Source organism: Aethina tumida, chromosome 4, assembly GCF_024364675.1.
Source record: "Aethina tumida isolate Nest 87 chromosome 4, icAetTumi1.1, whole genome shotgun sequence".
NCBI lineage: Eukaryota > Metazoa > Arthropoda > Insecta > Coleoptera > Nitidulidae > Aethina > Aethina tumida.
The window spans coordinates 26,254,124-26,270,799 of NC_065438.1; the positions used below are offsets into that span (position 1 = coordinate 26,254,124).

The window sequence follows — 16,676 nt, forward strand, 5'->3', positions numbered from 1 at the left end:
AAATTTAAACTGACTTATCCTGCTAATTGGATGAAACTGAAAATTTGTGTTAATTACAAATTATCACACTTTCTGTTATTTTATCTATTAGAATTTTTTAATTAAAATTAAAAGTGAAAAGCTAAAGTTATTTAGTAAAAATATACACTACTTAGTGACTTTAACATAAAGCAACATGATAAAATGTATACATACTTTAATACATTGAATGTCCTGAGTGCTTGACACCTCCTCTACATGCCTTCTATGAAGTTACTCAATTCTTCTTGTTATATATTGATCTATGTCGGTAAAATTATAGTTCAAATATTTGAAAGAGTGTGACTTGCATATATAATGCATGACATATTTTGACGTATGTACAATTCTGTATGGCCATTATAAATTTCACTCTATACCAAAATGGAACTCGAGGATCATCATTGTACGCCATAATTCTACTTTTATCTGGAAGTTTCCATTTTTTCGTCCAGTGAACCTGACCATTCCAATCTTCTTTGCTTATGGTCGTGGGCTAAATGCAATGTTTTTATGAACGAAAACCTGCCAAACGTCCTCGTACCGTAATTGAAGCGATACGAGCTCCTGGAGATGACCAAGGAGTTAACAAAGTTAACAAGAAATAATACTTTATACAAGATTCAGTCTACCTGCGTTTTCGATCTGATTGATCTCAGATTCCAACATTCCAATTGCTCCATTCCTTTCTCTGGAATTAATTTACGTCTAGGCTTAATTATCTGAACAAATTTGGCAAACACATGTGCAAATACTGCAGCGAACTATAAACTGAATACATATTGTATTAACTTTTATAAAAAATTATCTAATTTTTGAAGTGAAAACTTCTTTAGCCGCGTTGTGCACTTTTTGGTAGGGAAAAATCTTATGGGTTCGCGTCACCGACATGCTCATGACAGGCGCACGCGAAGTGTGCTGTGCGCATTAGACACTTTTTGTATGGGTCTAGTCCGTTCGAGTCACAGACATGTTTATAGTAGTATATCTGTAGCTATATTGCTGACATAGTGCTGTGTATATCTTATAAGTGAAATTGAATGAATTTAGTGAAAAGTTCATAGTTTATATACTGTGCATTGTTGAAATAGTGTTTTTGTCTGTTTATTATTTGAATGAACATGTCCAATGATAGAAAACTCAGTACTACAAAATATAAAACGACAATTGATGCCGTTTTTACGCGATACTTAGATATTTGAATCAAACATTTTCGTTTCTTATTTTAGTTACCATAAGCCTATTGTATCTTTTTTAGAACAAAATGAAATAATTGAATGTACAAAAAGTCTAAGTATTGCTGAAATTAATGATGACACTGATGCAAACAATTAAAATAATGTTAAAAATCAAGTACATTGAAATAATATGATTGTATATTAATTGTTATTTCAATTGAATTGTATTTATATTTTGTCATGTTCTTGTACAGTCCATAATATATTTGAATATTATTAAAAACAACATAAACACGCAAATAATTGTTGCTCGGATTGTCAATAGATGTGAAAACAAGATAGAGTTGATAATTTTAATTCAAAGATTATGAAATACCTCTGTCGGCAGTCTCTATAACTGCCAATTTTATATTTTTTTATATTTTTATGTCGAATGTCATAAAGTTTAATTAATAATTTATTTTTTCGTTTTATTTCGTAACCTTCAAGAAACAAAACAGTGTCAGTTACTTTTATTTGGTACAAACTAAGGAAATTTTATATTTTGAATTTGTACTTCATAAAATCATTTTCTATATTACTGTCCAACAATAATCATCTAAGATGCCCACTTTTCAATAATTCAAGTACATTATTTCCATAGTAATTAAATTTTAGCAGAATTATTCATCATTGTAAACTCCTAAATTTGAAGAAAAGTGACCTAGATGAGGGTGGAGTTAATGCGTTACTAAGAGATATTGACGCCTATAACATAACATATAACAAGTTTTAAAAGTAATAATTTCTTTCTAGTTATTTCTATTTTTATTTAATTTCTATATAAATTCCTTCTACATCAGTTTTTTTATTTGACACAAACCTTCCTTAATGTTTTAGACAGACAGTTTCTAAAAAACATCATAGTTTTTTGTTATCTCGATATGGAAAAGATATATAATATCTCTACTTATTTCGTTAAAAGCCGTATTAGTAGCATTCATAAACTTCGAGTTTCTTTCTTAATAGCCAGATTGATCCTTTGTAAAGTTCCTCGCTTATTGAGATAATAATTTAAATGAAAAAAAAACAAAAGAATTTGGTAAATCCACATTGGATACCAGTAATTATTGTATGCAAATTAAAATTACATCATGAATAGGAAAAATGTATGAAAAACAGAATGTCATTGTTTCAGTAGAATAATCTTATGTATATGTCCTAACTAGGTACTATCTATATACATTTTTATGGGCCCAAAATGTTCGTAATTGAGTTAAATATACAATCAAATGAAAAGAATCAAAAAATACTTTTGAACTGCGGTTCTTAATGCTTTAAAATTATAAAATATGAGAAAGTGAATAGAAATTATTTTTTCATATTCGTCATATAAACATTTTGATGTATATTTTATAGTTAAAAATTGTTTTGATGATAATCTAAAAGGAGACGCTTACTTAACACTGATTTCTACTTTTCGTTGCGTAGGCTAGTACTTACTTGTATTTGATATATTATTTTATACTACAAACTTTAAAGACTTTCTAACTAAAAATTTTTTACCTGATGTTATAAATAACTGCAGCAATAAAAGTAGCTTTGTGAATAAAAATTCTCTTACAACACAAAAGCTTGATTGTGTAATATGATTAATGTACATTTTAAGTTCAAGCCAAAAAGACAAAGAACATTTTAGTCCAGATGTCTGTCAAAAAAAGTGCTTAATGTTTCTAGTGGTATTTTGTCCAATTGACCATTTAATGAACTAGTTCACTAAAGACGTAGTAATTATTATGAGGTGTCGTAAAAACCATGTCTAGAGTATTTACCTAAAAAATAAATCCATTAACACAGTTCACTGAAGTTTTACAATAAATAGAGAAGTTATTTATGACGGTCGTATTCAGTAGCTTCTGTTAATTATTCTAAAAAAATGTCGTGACATTCAATTAAGTTTTCATACGACTTTACAACATGCAATATGCAAATCTCTTTTAAGTTTTTGCGATTCAATTAGAAACATCCCAGCTGGCATCAGACAAAACTGAAGAGTTAAGTGCTGTTTAATTTGAGAACAATAAATTGGACGGATCAAAACAAGAATTGATAATTTGATTGATGCTCCCTTATGGCTTAAAATAGCCAGTCTCAGAATACAATCAGCCTTCATGTCTGCCAAGTTCTCGCCGTTTTTGTTTTTAGCGAAACTTGATAGTAGTGAAATTGAAAATACACGACTATTTTAGAATGTGCAAAGTTTTTAATTGATTTTAGAACAGAAAGTTTAATGAGTTTAAAATGAGTTATTTTGTATATTTTATAAGTTTACATTATTTATGATATTGAACATCAAGAGGTAACTTTGTTACTTGTAAAATACTTTAATACTTGTAAAATTATTTTCAGATCAAAACCACAAATTTATCAATACCAATTATAAATAAACAGTGCATGAAATATATTTATGACAGGGTTGTTTATTGAGTCGAAATCTATATAAACAAATACATAAAACAGATAATCCCAAAGCCCAACTTAAAGGGCATAAATTTTATTTGCATTTATATGGAGCCTCTTTATTGTGTTTATGAATATTCAACAAATTCAAATACATATCCACATATTATGATTTAAATATAAATTAATTTTACATTTTGTGATTTTGTGCATTTATTACTTCCACACACCCACATGTTTCCGAATACGGTTTCCCAACTCATAAATAAAAAAACGACACGACAATAAAATGGCTTTTCAAAAAAGAATGAACATGTTGACTAAGATAAAATTTATTTCTTCCCATCAAATCGTTTAAGATATTTATAGACCTGTCAATTTTAATCTGAAAGGGAGATCACAAGAACATAAATCGGACAAGGTTTGTCGTTCCCAAAATATGCTCCAATAAATTCGACCTAAATTACAACGAAAGTTTTTTTGGTTTATGGTCCATTTTCTTGACATTCGCCTTGTTTTACAAGTGCATTTTAATGCGCTTTGCGCAATGACTCTATTTAAAACACGAAGAGTTTTATTTTTAAAAACTCCCAAGTTATTTAGACTACGGTGTTATCTAAATGGAATACACTTCTATTTATTTACTCGGTTTTCTACGTGTTGTATGCAAATGCTATTAATCAAGATATAAAACACATTGTCGGGAAAGCAGGCAATTAATACATGTCTGGTACTGATAAATTATATTCACGTTTCAATTAAATAGTAGATTTTCACAGGCAAAATCGTTTAATTATTTATTTGTTTTCATGTAACAATTCATTAATAATAGCAACAGGATTATATTTTACTCAATGTGTTTTGATTTATAATACTTGTAATATAAATATTTCACTAAGTACGTGTAATCATAATTAATGTATACAGAGTTGTTCATTATTAGATGGTAATTTATGTTACAATAACATTTTTATAATCAAATTTACTTATTAAATAATTGATAATATTAGGTAGCAGAAAGTGTAATTTGCATTTTAACGTTTATGTTTAAATTAACGTAACTTTCTTTTTTTTATATTATACAAAGAAATTCATAGTATTAGAAATGTAAATTCTTGTAACTAAAAAAAGATTAATCACAGTTTTTACCACCTATTCAGTTATAAACCATTTAAAACACAATTCATTCAATTTAAAATTCAAAGTGGCTAAATTTACAATAATAATAGCCAAATGAATTAAGGTAGAAGTTCCTATTTAACATTTTTAAACTTCTTTTGAATCTCCAATGCGGCATGTGGTCTTGTGTTGATAAGAAACATAAGGCATTTCTATTGTGTAAAGAAACTCAAAAAAAAAAAAAAATTAAAATTGGCAGTTATAGAAACTGCCGATAGAAGTAAGAACTTTTAGTATTAAAATTTGAAATTTTTATTTGTATTTACTTAAATTTCAATGCACTTGATTTTTAACATTATTTTAATTATTTGCATCATTGTCATCATTAATTTCAACAATACTTTTCGATCATTGCAAAGCGTTACATACGTCAACTGTATGGCTACAGATATGCTGCTATAAGCATGTCGGTGACGCGAATACACGAGATTTCATTCATCTAAAAAGTGTCTATGGTCCCCAGCACACTGCGCGTGCGTCACTATCAACATGATTTCCTGGTTGCTAAACAAACTTTGAACAATTGATGAACGAGCATGTCGGTGACGCGAACCCATAAGATATTTCCCTACCAAACAGTGCCAAACACGGCTAAAGAAGTTTTCACATCAAAAAACATTAAAAAGGTTTCCAATACAATACAGGAGAAAAAAATGAATTCTAACTATTAGAAAAACTAATAATATATTATTTAGTCGTGGCCATAATGAAATCACTTTCATTCAATTTAAAATTGATAATGGTTAAAATTACAATAATAGTGACATGGAGAAAAATAGAAGTTTTTATTTAATACTAGCTGTACTCGCGACTTCGTCTGATAGCGTGTTGAATACGATTGTTTTCTAGACGGTGATCTCGAGATTCCAAAGATTCTTGAGCCCTTAACAATGAATGACGCGTTTTATCTAATTGTAATCGTTCATTCCTTTCAGAACTACTCTCATTCGACCTACACATGGGCATTCGTAATCTACAATTTGTAAGACAACTTTGTTCAGATTCATTTACACGTCGCAATCTTTGGCTTTTGGCCTTTCTCATGTTTTTAGACAGATTTGACTTTCTTTTGGGCATAACTAAATATTAGAAAAAGGCAACTATCTACGTTACTAACTAAATAAAATAACATATAAATAATTTATCAATTTCAATGTAAATCTGAATATTGAACACAAATGTACTTAATTTATAATTATTTATAATTATTACTTAAAGGTAAAAAAGGAAAGCAGTAAAAATGTAACAAAATATTTTAAATTAAGATAAGATAAGATATGAAGAAAGGATCGGTGGAATTATATCAATCAAATCAAACTATCAATCATTCGTTGGTGGAAGAAGTGGTGGGAGGAGCTCGACGTGACGGCCCAGTGGTGGCATGCGCGTGAGCTGCGCGTGGTACTGGACAGTACTTGGACATTGCAACATTACTTTATTTTTCTAAAATAAAAGAATTTTTCTAAAATAAAAGTAAGTCTAAGTTACTCTTTATTACATCGGCTACCTGCCAATAAAAGTCTCGTCAAAATCAGTCCAGCCATTTCAGAGATTAGCCGGAACAAACAGACAGACAGACAAAAATTGTAAAAAATGTTATTTTAGTGTATGTACCGTATTTATATTCATATGCATTTAGTAAAAAACGGTTATTTCAATATTACAAACAGACACTCCAATTTTATTTATATGTATAGATTTTGAAGCTTCCTTTGTGTCTCCAATGCAACATATGATCTTGGGTTTTCAAAAAGAAACAAACATAGTAGTGTATACATATATAGTAGTGGTCACTTGATTAAAATATATTAAAAATATGAACTGTACTAGATGAATTGGAGTCCATTATATGTAATGTTTATTTAATAGTTATTGTCTGTTTTTACTTTGCCCATTCTGCAGCTGAGCAATTTAATTTTATTCTTTAATAAATTTTTTGTTTTTCGTTGGACAAAATTTCATTGGTCGTAGTCAAACTGTATCATGCTCTGTAAGAAAAATAATAATTTGGCGTTACCAAAACCTTTCCAATCAAGCAAGTCGATTCCTGTAATAATTAAAAAAAAATAGAGAAACGGAGGAAATGGTAGGTAAGAAAAATATTCAATGAGTTCTAAAAACTTAAAAAAAAATCGATGAATGGATAATTGGAATCCTTACCGACAACTCAAAGTAAACCAACTTGATAGAAATGGGTCTTGCTCAAATAGGGACTATGGGAAAAAGGTTACTGATGGGGATTTTGTTTAACTAGAGATTTTTAAAGAGAAACTTATTTATTAAATATCTGAATGTCCGATTTTGGTTTGTTCAGAATCAAGTCCATTAAATAAAAGAACAGTGGTGCAGGGAGGTTTTTAGTCATGAATATTTGTTTAATTAATTTCTGGTGGTTTAATTATGGTATGTGAATGCTTTTCTGTTTCTGACGTGGGCCACCTTCATCGTATAAGAGCACATGAACCCGTTTATGTACAGGGATATATTAAACAACAATATACTTTTACATATTGTAGAAACGATGCCGATAAGCAATGTGTTACATCACGATAACAATCACAACCACAAATCCAAAATTATGAGGAATTAGTTAAAAGATCAAACCATCAATGTTTTGCATTGTCGACTTCAGATGCTAATTCTACAGAAAACATGTGGGATCACGTTGATAACCAAATACGACATAAGAATTATACAATGTTAAAAGAACCCTTCACAGCAATTTGAGAAGCTTGGATATTGGTCGTGTCTATACCTCGGAGACGTGCTGAAATTATAAAATTAAAAGGATATCATACAAAGTATTATTGTTAAATTAAACTTTACTCAATTAATAAAAAATTGTTTCAAAATTATTGTTTCTATATTTATGTCCAGTTCAGTTCCAAAAATAAATGTAACATAAGTTTACTCGAATAAATTATCAACTAAAACGTAAATTACTTTATTATTTGTGAATTATTTATTAGTTATTATAGTTTAAATAAATTGAATGAATTTACCAGTTTAATATATTCAATTTATTTTCATTAACATTTTAATAAAAGTAAATAATTTGAATAATTTAATTAATTAAAATTTTAATAAAAATAATTAATGATTATTCAATAAATTATAATAAGGATATGTAAAAAATTAGCTGATGCGATTTCATAACATTTGCTCTGAGTTGACATATTCACAATTTATGTACATTATTTTAGGAGACTATACTATTACAATTACTAATACAAACATAAAGACAATTTGAAATTATTTCATCATATCAGACCAAGTTAAATTTATATTGAATGAAAATCACTTTAAATATTTAAAGTGTAGTATCTCAAATACGTCTGTGATAATCAGAATTAATCAAGAGTACCTTTGTAAAGAAAAAATGAAAAGTTTAAAAGTTTTAAATAATATCCAGTGGTGTATAAATTAGGGCAAGAAAACGAGGTGGGCCAAAGTTTTTAAAAATATGACAAAAAAACAATTTTTAAAATTTAAATTTGAGAGGCTTTAGGAAACCTAGAAAAAAATAATTAATTAGATTTTCTTCTTTATTGATCGCGTTCCACCACGTGTTTCAAGTAGATACAATTTTTATTATTAATAAATCGATTCACAATTATAAATTAGCAATAAAAGTTCTTGACCTACTTGGCATCCGAAGTCTTCGACTTCGCTTAAAACGAAAGAACTAACAAAAATACATGTAAAACTATGACCATTCGTGCATTCCATTGCGAGACAGTCTCTAGCACGTTTAAAAGAATTAATGGTTACCGTTGCCGGGGTCAAATCTGACGTTCGTGCATTGTTCCAGGTTGGCAGCGTGTCAAGAACGCCCCCGGCCAAAGGGGAGAACGGTTCAGCACCGAATTCCAGTCCCGACGTCGAAGGACATGAGGTGGAGGCGGTCGAACTGTTAATTTCGTCGTCGCCGAAACAGACGACCGGAGTTTTTGGAAAAATCTTCCGGCTCGTCCAGAAACTATGTAGCACGCACCAATTCAAGAATGAACAGGTAACTGGCACTTTCATTAAATCAACTTGAATTATGAATTCGAATATTACTTTCTCGGGTACAGGGTGATTTGCCTAAATGGCTTTAGAAGTGCATAGAGAGCTAAGTGAGATTTTGGTTGCAGCTATAACATGATGTCATCTATTTTTACAGTGACTTTATATGCAACGGGAAAACAATAAATATCATCGTACTTTTTAATTTAATGTAAAATTCAACACCTTTCATCCTTTTTCTTATTATCTTTTGTTTTTGACATATTTAATTGTTTTTTCAATGTGAATAGTTTAAATATACATATTATTACCATCAGTTGTAAAAATGTATAAAAATTCATTCTTATTATACAGTTTAACAAAAGTGTATCATGCCAATATATATTTATCATAGTACTCCTATTTTAAATAGCATTTGATTTCTTTTTTCTAATTTTAAATTTCAATAATTTCTTATTTCAAAATTAACGGTCGTATAATTTATAGTAGTAATAAGATTTTTGATATTTCGGTTTATTTTCTTTCCCATTTTATATTTCAATAACTTTCTTATTTCACTTAGAATAACCATACAATTTTTTTATTTAATAGTGGTGCTAGTGGTTTTATTTAATTATTTCTAAAAAAATTTCGGACAGTGTGACTGCCTTAAATGTCTGTATTGCCACCAATTGCAATATTGAAATGTTCATTGATATTACACACGTTAACAAAAGAATATCCTACTAAGTCCTATTAATAGCACTCCAACATATTAACCAAGAGTGGACTAAAGTAAGAAAGTAGGAGAAAGTATACGAATATACCAAACACCATGTATAATATTTTGGAACAACTAATGGTTTCTAATAAAATACACAGTACAAGTACAAAAAATGAAATTTTTAATATTAAAATCGTTTATAAAACAGACATTTTGTTGAGTTAACTACACTATATGTAAATATTTTTTGAATAATAATAATAATAATAATAATAATAATAATAATAATAATAAATACAGATAGAAAATCTATATAAAATTTAAACTTTAAATCAATTTAAACTTCATTCAAAATCACGATTCAGATATAACTAATATATAATATAGATTGATTTTTTTTATACAAAACTTTAATGAGTCAGTTATGTGAATCACCCTGTACATTGGTTCCAATACCAAAAATGTAATATTCAATATTACAATTGTTGGTAATATAGACATTTACTAAAGTAATTATTCCATATATGATATTTTTTTGAATAAATAAATAAATAAATAAATAAATATGTTAAAAATAAATTCAAATAGGAAATCGACTCATATTGCAATACGTCCAGAAATTTATGTAGAGTTCCATTACAAATATACAATACAATTGAAGGTTTATTCGAAATCACGATGCAGATAAAACAATTAAACAATTTTGATTGATATTTTTTATATAATATTTTAATGAATCAGTTATGTAAATGACCTATGCTTTAGTTCCTAATAAGAGATGTATGTATCAAAAACGAAATTTGCAATATTATAATTGATCTGGTATTTAATGAAGTTAATTACTCTATATATATATATATATATATATATATATATATATATATATATTTTGAAAAAAGGAAATCTACTCAAATTGCAATAGGTCCAGGAATGTATCTAGAGTTTAGTAAATACTGAAGTTAACTACTTTATATATGAAAATTTTTTCATAAAAATAAATATCCCAAAATTGAATGCACGTAGAAAATCTACTCAAATTGCAGGTTCTAAATTTTTAATTTGGAATATTATAAAAATTTTAATTTATATTTCTTTACACGAATCTCTAATGAATCAGGTATGTTACCCCGTATATTTGAAAATAATTCTTTACCATTTTTAATAATAACAACGAAAAATAAAAATCCTAAAACATCGTAACACTTTCGTATTCAAAATTTTATAAAAACAAAAAAATCCAAATAATTTAGTTTGCCAAAATTAATTACATGCTAAAAAAATCTGTATTAAAATTAAAGATTATATTCTTGTTATGAATTTATTTCTTCTGATGATGTAGTAAAATGTCAACAATATCAAATATTGATTGTGATTTCATAAACAATTTAATTTATTGTACCAAATAGTTATCCAAGAGGAATTTTGTCTATTACACTAATGACATCATTTTATTTTAATCAGTACTAAACTGATTCTGTAAATAGCCTTAAGTTTCTAAAATATATTTTTAAGAGTTCATGAAACATTATATTATTACATTTATTGGTCAGGAGATATAAATTATTCATTAGATAAATAAGCTTTTTAATTCTATCTCAATCTTAATAATAATACGAATATGATTTGATAAAACCTCTTTTTTAAATAAAAAAAATTCGTACCTGTGAGTATCTTAAAGGGACAATAGAACAATTCAATATGTAATAAAAATGTATTATATCTATTTATAACTTAAACTTAATTTTGCTCAATTATGGAGGTCAAAAGAAAACTCTTTTATTCTAAAGTCTGTGGAACAAGAGGTATTAATAGACTTATTGTCTTGTATAAATCTATTCTGCCATAAACGCTTTTAAGAAAATGAATTGGCCATTATTTCAAATAAATTCCCATTAATCATTCCACTCGAAACGTGTAAAAATACATCCCAGTCTAGACTATACAAAACTTCTACATTTTATCAGTCGTAAAAATTTACGTGTGTGATTAAGAGGCAGTTCTGTAAGATTGAGTTTAGTTAACAACTTACTCCACACGGAGGTTGTTTTCTCACCGCTCCTATTATTACAGGTGGAAATGCTGTATCAGCGATACTTCCTGAAAATGAATCAGAGCAACATGACGAATCTGATCACGTTGCTGTTGCTGCTCTGCATTGGATTTTTGTTTTTGGCCGCCGCCGATTTTGTCATTGGCAAACAACCGGATACAGATCAAAATCCCGCCTACAGGCTCGACAAACTTCTAGTCTTGATGTGTACCTCGGGATGCTGCATTGCAATTTATGGTGGTAAGTTAAAATTTACTGCGTAATTGAATTGAACAAAAAAACAGATGAGTTTTAAAACCGGTTACAGTTCGATCCTGATTGGAAAATGGTTTATTTAATTCAAACACCGTGACATTTCCACGTGAAAAATCAACAAACCGATGTTGTAATTAAAGTTGATCCTTCGGTTTTGTAGGTTTGATTAACGTGTGGTCTATTGTGTTTGAAGTTCGTAATTACTAGTGACTAATTCATTTCACCAGTCCTCGAGGCAACTTATGAGGTGCATTTAATAACTAAAAGCAATTATTCTAAGTCACTTGCGACTTCAACGAGTGCATATTTAATACATATGCCATTAGGCATAATTGCAATTATAAATGGATCAATACTGAATATGTTGTAAGTTAGGCATAATCAATTCAAGCGGGGTAAATCACTCGCTCGGTTGAATTAATGAATATTTTGAAGTCATTATTTAAATCAAAATTGAATATTTATTAAATAAATAAAATTATTAATATAGTTTAATATATTTTTTTAATTGGTGTGGTTTTTTACAGTATTGCTTACGGTTGTGTCCAAACCTACCATGAATGAAGTATACCTCATCATTATTTCCTATTTCATCCTAGTCACATTTTTAACTTTAGAGGTAAGTACCAAGTATTTTTATGATACAATTATTTTTGGTTTAGGTATTTTTTTAAGAATTTGTTATTATTTGTATCAACATTTAGACAAGATTCTTATTCCTGAAGAAAATACAAGTTCTCAAATTTAAAAACAGTGTTTCCCAAGCTTTTTGTGCCATGCCCCACCTTAGCGTTTCTAAAATTCTTATGCCCCCCATGTAACATACAAAATTTTTAATATTAAAAAATTGAATTGTTCATTTAAGAAACTTAAATGATAGGTTTTAGGTAGAAATCACTGGGAAATTGTTAACAAAACATAGTAAGTAAACATGAAAAACTGAAATTCAAAATCCAAATAAATTTAACAAAGATTTTTCTATATTAATTTATTATTTTAACTTAGAGGGATCCTTGCGCATGATGCTTGTTGCACAGAAATTTTGTATTAGGTTCCAATTTGGTTAGCTTCAGTCTCAAGTCTCCACGTTGTGTTATATCCGGCCGATTTTTTTTTTACCAGTAAATCATTTACAGCACTAAATCCACATTCAGTTAAATATGAAGATGAAAACGGTAGCAATAATTTTCTTGCACATTTTGTTGAATTTGGGTATTTGATTTCTGTTTCCTCACAAAGCCATGCCATCGCTCCTTTTATATTAAATAAAGTTTTAACTAACTCATCATTTTGCAATTCTGCGAGTTGTTCTTGATACTGCATATTTGATATATCAGACAAATCTACTAACATTGGCTGCATCATCCATGTTGGAAAATCAATTTGTTTTAAATCAGAAAATCTTTCTTTTAAATCAACCGATAGAATATTCAGATTATTGATAATAACAAGGGGTATTAGTTATTTCACATTTTGGGAGCCAATGAAACTGTTCAAAGTTTTTGTTGTTAAAATGTTTCTGACATAACTCAATATGGATAATGAAACTTCGCTTTTGCATCGACAAGAGTTTTATGTGTTCCTTAAAGTTGCTTATTTAATATATTTAGTTTTTCAAAGATATCGGCTAAATAACTCACAAATGCTTTACCATCGATTGTTAATAGATACTTCAATTCAGATTTGATGCACTAAGAGTATCAAACAGTTCCATAAATCTTTTCAAAGTTGACATCTAAGTAGTTTTTTAGTTTATATATATATATATATATATATATATATATATATATATATATATATATATATATATATATATATCTTTGGAGATTGTGGTGCTTTCTAATCTTTTACAGAACAATTCTTTATCAAAATGCAAACTTATCTTACGTAAGTTATCAATACTGCCTCACTGTCTCTCAAAGTTGATTCATCCATTTGCACTGAGAAATTTCTTGTTTTCAACTTTTCAACAAGTTGTTTTTCAATTTCTTTTCGTCTATTCTTCTACTAACAGTATTGTTACTGAGTAGCATAGCTTTTACATCTTTGGTATCTTTTTCAAGAACCGTTTTAAGAAATGCTGATATTGACAGTTTTATTAAATTCTCTTTTATAGTATGATTTTCTCCTGTTTTAGCGGTGAATAAAGAAATTTGATAACTAGAACACGTTTATTAGTTGAAATATAAGCATAAAAGACAAAAAGGAACCTGCTCATCATGGACAGTGGGTATGAACCCAAATTTTAAATATTCCTTCGAATGTTCACGAGTTTTTTTCTTTCTTGCACCACTCATTTTACTATGGGCTCTAAAAAATAAATATAAGATCAACTAAAATTAAAGTATGTGTTAAAATTAATTTAATGTGACATAGAGTAAACGTATAATTAAAATAAATTAAAATAAAATCAAATACTTACCAATTATATTATACAATGGATATATTTATTAAATCAACGAGCTTTTACAACAGTAGTGACGGACACTTCAAATTAACACCAAATGAATGCTGTGAAACACTACAGAAGATGCGATGGGCCATTTAGGTGCGACAACTGTGTTGTTTAGAAAGATTTTAAAACGTCGCGTCTGCCACAGGGAAGTTTACTTGACAATCCAGTTGATATTTTGGTTTCGTCAAGCGAAGCTTTTTTCGTTAAACTTGTCTCCGAAATCTTGCATTGCATTTAAATGGTCCGGAGTGAAAGGGTTAAATTCGTGTCGAGTCCATTTTCGAATTGCCCCCCTAACGGTATCAAATTGCCCCCCTGTGCGGCGTGGGCCCCACGTTGGGAAACACAGAAGTATTCGGAGAGCCATTTTATTGCCGACTATATATATATATATATATATATATATATATATGTGTAGTCGTCCCATTCCATTCAGTAAGAGAAACTAATAAGGTTGTGTCTCTACAAAGATATACTTCTTGGGTCAAATTACCAGGAAGAAAAATGTATGTATCAATATAATATATCGCATTCAATAATTTGTTATGAAAAAGTATCTAATAATTGGATTTGCGTCCATTAAATTTTTAAATTACACTCACCATTTCCATTTTTGATCTATAATTTTAGCTCTTAATGTACCTGTTTCACATAAACATCCGTCGGTGGAAAGAAAGCTTTTAGTAATTAAGTAAATTTTTTCTAGAATATTTTTCTAGATATCGTCTTCAGCAGCCCGTACATTCCATAGCATTCATCCCCATGGTTAATAACATATTAGCATATTTAAAATTTGTGCTCAATACAATATGAATATAAAATCACATCTATATGATTTGGAATTGTATAGAAATCTTTTTAACATTCTTCAAAAATTTTAAATTTTGTAAATAGTTTGAAATACTATAGGACGTGAAAAGGTGAAGAACTCTCAAAATCTACGTTAGTGTATTGCAAGTATGTATTTTAGGATAATGCCAAATTTAATGACGATTGGACCACAGATTACGGAAATATGAGAAAAACAAAACTTTCTGTAAACGAATTAAACATTTAAATTAAAATAATCATTAGAATATTAAGTTGGGAAAACAGAAATTCATTATAGACTTCATTTAACATGTTACGGATTGTTCAATTTGAATAAAATATGTTCCACTATTTTCCATATTTTGCTACCATTTGATCAAGGTAGCTTCGTGGAAGTTTTGGTGCCTATCGGCGAGAAACTCACTTGCCAATTTCTTATCATTAAGAAAGTTTTGCAATGGAAGAAAACGATGATAATGGCTTGGTGCTAAGTACGGACTATATTGTGGATATATCAAAACTTCCTAACCAAACTCCCGAAGTTTCTGGCAAATCACTATAGATGTGTGAGGCCTGACGTTGTTCTGATTGAACACAAAAGCTTCTATTAGCGAATTCTCGCCGTTTCTGGTCCATCAATAGCTTCAAAAGATCCAGTTCTTAACATTAGAGATCTGAATTTAGTGTTTGACCTTATGAAGCATAATCCAGAATCCAGTTCCAGTTCAAATACACAGAAACCACACAATGTTGTCCACACAATGTTGTCGTACATGACCCAGTTCTAATCCCCAGTCACCAGTTTAAGAAATGGGTCGCTCTTATTCCCTTTGGGTTTTGGAATTTCGATCCATCATGTTTTTTGGTGTTTTTAGTTTTATATTCCATCTTTAGCTCCTGGGTAATGCTACGACTACTAAATCGCCTGTCAACTTATTATTTTTGTGATTTTATTGACATTTTCGAGAACGGGCCTGCCTGAGCTAGGTGAATCTTCAAGATCAAAAATGGAATCGACTGACTTATATTTTCGCCTTTTTTATCAAAGGAAAGCTGTAAAATGTACCAAAAATTTTGTGTGTTGACTTCCATTTTTAACACTCTTTAACTCTAATTAATTAAATAGGCCCAGCAAAAAACAGCAAATAGCCCCTTGACAACGGGCATGAATCTGAAATTAACTTAATATAAATCTAGTTGTCTTTGACTCAACAGAAATCAACCTACATGTTTGAGTTTAAACAAACCGAGGATTATTACCATTACCATATCATCACACCGAAAACATAAATCTGTAAAGCCAACGACACAACGCTGTCCATCTCTGACCTCGATAAACCATTCGAACTATCTTCTAATTACGAAGTGCTTACTCTGCGATTTCACACTCCGACCTAAACATGTGCTACATCGGTGTCAGTACAGTTGGAGCTTTAATATTGACGTTCGCTGTGAAACTGGAGCTTCACTTTATACGATTTCCTTAAATAAATTGAATTAATTATTTCGACGCTGAAATTCTATTCAGCTAATATTGAATGGGGATCGGAAAACAATGCCTTCGAGTCGAAATGCACCGGT

The 16,676-nt window shown here is 29.1% G+C and overlaps 1 protein-coding gene across 1 annotated transcript in view; it reads left to right on the plus strand.

Annotated features, from left to right (window-relative positions):
- Positions 1-16,676, plus strand: part of LOC109594012 (adenylate cyclase type 6) — a 158,063-nt gene that overhangs the window by 103,783 nt on the left and 37,604 nt on the right. The window contains exons 4-6 of the mRNA XM_049966368.1: positions 8,626-8,826; positions 11,596-11,815; positions 12,358-12,449. Of these exons, the coding sequence (XP_049822325.1) occupies positions 8,626-8,826; positions 11,596-11,815; positions 12,358-12,449 (513 nt within the window). The remainder of the gene's footprint in view (positions 1-8,625; positions 8,827-11,595; positions 11,816-12,357; positions 12,450-16,676) is intronic.